Source organism: Pteropus vampyrus, unplaced genomic scaffold, assembly GCF_000151845.1.
Source record: "Pteropus vampyrus isolate Shadow unplaced genomic scaffold, Pvam_2.0 Scaffold109, whole genome shotgun sequence".
NCBI lineage: Eukaryota > Metazoa > Chordata > Mammalia > Chiroptera > Pteropodidae > Pteropus > Pteropus vampyrus.
The window spans coordinates 1,823,201-1,826,108 of record NW_011888890.1 but is presented as its reverse complement, the minus strand read 5'-3'; the positions used below and the strand labels follow the sequence as shown (position 1 = coordinate 1,826,108).

Here is a 2,908-nt window from a genome sequence, read left to right as displayed (position 1 = left end):
CTTTCTCCACAGGGTGCAATCATGTTGTTTTATCATGCCAGAATAGAGCTGCTGAAAGGGAATGTGGAAAAGGTAACTTATCTGGGGGAGTCATCGGGGAGTTGTCTGTACGGTGGAGTTGCATCACACACTCATCCAACCTAAGTATGTTAGGCTATATGCAGTAGACAGAAACAAAGAAAATAATATGTAATTAAAAAGCCAAAATTTAATTTTATGTGTGCATTCTATTAATGTAGATTACCGATTATAGTATACATTTACACATAAAGAGGCAATTCAGGATAGAATATATAAAATATAGGTGGGCAATTTAAGGGATTTTTCAAAAAGCTTAACAATCATCAAATGCATTACATATCGACTTTGGAATCTAGGCCCTGCGTAGGGTACAGATGTACTATACTACTTGTATGCTCTTCATCAAAGGAAAGTATTCACTGATTCTCTTAAGGAAAAAGAAGAGCCTTTCATATAAATATACTCACAAACCATTTTCTTCTATACAAATGGGGTCAATCATATGTATTTTTGTTTGTTTGTTTGTTTGTTTATTTGTTTGTTTTTTACTTACATTAAATCTTGGATTTATTTCCAGGTCAGTATATTTTAATTTCCCTCATTCTTTTTGATGGATGGGTTCCATTCGATGGAATGGATATACTATACTCATTAAAGCAGTGCACTATTGATAGACATTTGGCTATTATAAACAGTGCTGTTGTAAACATTGTTATGTATATATTTTCTGTGCATAGATGTATTTATATAAGACAAATACTGATCATTAGGATTTCTAGGTCAAAGACGTTAGCATCTTGATACATTCAGCCAAATTGCCCTCCTAAGTTAAGGCTATTCCATTTAAATGCTTGTAAATATATGAGAATACTTGTTTTTAGTGCTCCTTGCCAACTTTGGACATTAGCTGTTCTCTTTTTGCCAATGTCATGGCTGAAAAATTATAACCTAATTTTAAAATTTATATTTTTCAGTTTACAGATTTATTCATATGTATATTTGTTACTTGTATATCTTTTTTTCTGATTTACCTATTCATATCCTTGATAATTTTCCCATCGAGTTGTTTGTCTTTTTCTTAAGGATTTTATAAAATGGTTTTACGGTGAGGATTAATTCTTTGCCAGTGAGACATGTGGTGATACCTTCTCCCAGTCTGTCCATTGCTTTTAACTTTGTTTAAGGTGTACTTTTCCCTCTGGACATTCTGAATTTTATTTTCAGTATTTTCCTAAAGGACTTCTATGTTTTATATCTTAGGAAGGAATTCCCCTATTCCCACATTATAAAGTTTCACGTCCCCCTCACAAAGTTAAATAAAGAGGCAGAACTTAACTATCTCCATGAATGTAAGGATAGGAACATATCGTCATATTGAGTGGTTTAATGAGTAATGATTTTGTTCTTTTCGTACAAAGTGTTTTATGTATTTTTCCATTAGGTTATTATCTCCTTGTGTAATATCTGGATGATCAGCTTTATGCAATTGACTTATAGGCACAAGAGGTATTTCGAAAATGCATTACAGTTCAGGAAGAATGGAAACAGTTTCACCATCTCTGTTATTGGGAGCTGATGTGGATTTATGTATTCCAACAAAATTGGATGAAGGCTTATTACTATTCAGATCTGCTTTGCAAAGAGAGCAAATGGTCCAAGGTAAAGTGCAGTGCTTTCATTAATGCATCTGTTTGCTAATAATTGTACAGGATGGTTTGCATTAAGGACTGTTTGTTCAATAGTATGATACTGACATGGTTTCCTCAACTTACAAATCCATCAGAGAGGAAATGTGCATTTAGTACCTATTGTTTATAACCACTGCCCTCAGCACTACATGCTTTAAAAACCATCTAGACTCCTTTTCAATAGAGGCTTTACCTCTGAAGATGAATTGCACTTAAATTTAAAAGTTATTAAATTTCAATAGTTTTGATAATTTTTTGTAGACTTTACAATGCCATTAAGGAGGAATGATATAAAGATCTTTCGTTCATTTTGTCCATTTTCTCTTCCATGAAAGCTATAGTTGCATACTAGGACAATGAGTCACATTAAGTGAAAAGTGTTAATCTCATTTGGAACAGTCAATATTTTTTAAGAGTTCATTTCCCTTTATTCCTTTGTTGCTTCTTAAATACCATATCTGGAAGATGCGTAGGTCATTTCTGATTGCAAAGTAGAAATGTCATGTATCTAGGGATGTTCTATAACAAGATGCTTTTCTTCACTTCCTCAAGGCAACTTATGTGTTCTTAAAAGCTGCAATTTTGAGTATGCTTCCAGAAGAGGATGTCGTGGAGACGCAAGAGAATGTAGTAACTTTGTTCAGGTAAGCAAGACACTATTTCCGTAACTGAGATCCTGAACATATAGAGGAGCACACAAATATATCTGCTTTTATTTTCCCTTAGTGCTCTCCCATGCTTCACCTTCATATTTTGCTAATTTATCTACTCATTTGGTAAACAAACTTTTAAAAAATACATTTTGCCAAGAGCCAAAATGTCATCCTTTTAGCGGGATTGTGCAGATATGCTGGTGTGATTGGGAATCTTGAGAACACATTGTTTTTTTGTTTGTTTGTTTTGTTTTGTTATTGGGGCTTTGTCACTGCATTTTGAACAGTTTCCTAAAATGGTATTGTTTATCAAAAGATGTTAACTATCGCTGTGAATCAAAGGTATTTTGTAATCAGATAAACTTAAGAAACACAGTATAACATATCCTTCCTTAGTTTTCATTAGTATATCAAAGATTTTGAGAAGCTGTGCTGTGAAGTCACCTGTTTAACTTTGTTTACACCATTATCCATCCATCTGTCTGTCTGTCCTTCCATCTATAACCTTTTTGCTGAGCACCTCCTCTCTGAAGGGTACTGTGTTAG

At 33.5% G+C, this 2,908-nt stretch overlaps 2 protein-coding genes across 2 annotated transcripts in view; both read left to right on the top strand.

The window, feature by feature from the left end:
• The window catches only part of TTC39B (tetratricopeptide repeat domain 39B), a 137,132-nt gene that overhangs the window by 102,851 nt on the left and 31,373 nt on the right, over window positions 1-2,908 (top strand).
• On the top strand, window positions 12-2,379 carry LOC105295576 (tetratricopeptide repeat protein 39B-like). Its single transcript, XM_023533696.1, has 3 exons — window positions 12-72; window positions 1,519-1,680; window positions 2,262-2,379. The coding sequence occupies exons 1-3, from the start codon at window positions 22-24 to the stop codon at window positions 2,355-2,357; spliced, it is 309 nt and encodes a 102-aa protein (XP_023389464.1). The 5' UTR covers window positions 12-21; the 3' UTR covers window positions 2,358-2,379.

Bases quoted from the DNA above. Each gene is read 5' to 3' on its own strand.
- LOC105295576 (XM_023533696.1), top strand. From the start codon at position 22: ATGTTGTTTTATCATGCCAGAATAGAGCTGCTGAAAGGGAATGTGGAA. The intron at 73-1,518 runs GTAACTTATCTG...ATTGACTTATAG, and splicing joins TGAAAGGGAATGTGGAAAAG to GCACAAGAGGTATTTCGAAA. The intron at 1,681-2,261 runs GTAAAGTGCAGT...CACTTCCTCAAG, and splicing joins AAGAGAGCAAATGGTCCAAG to GCAACTTATGTGTTCTTAAA.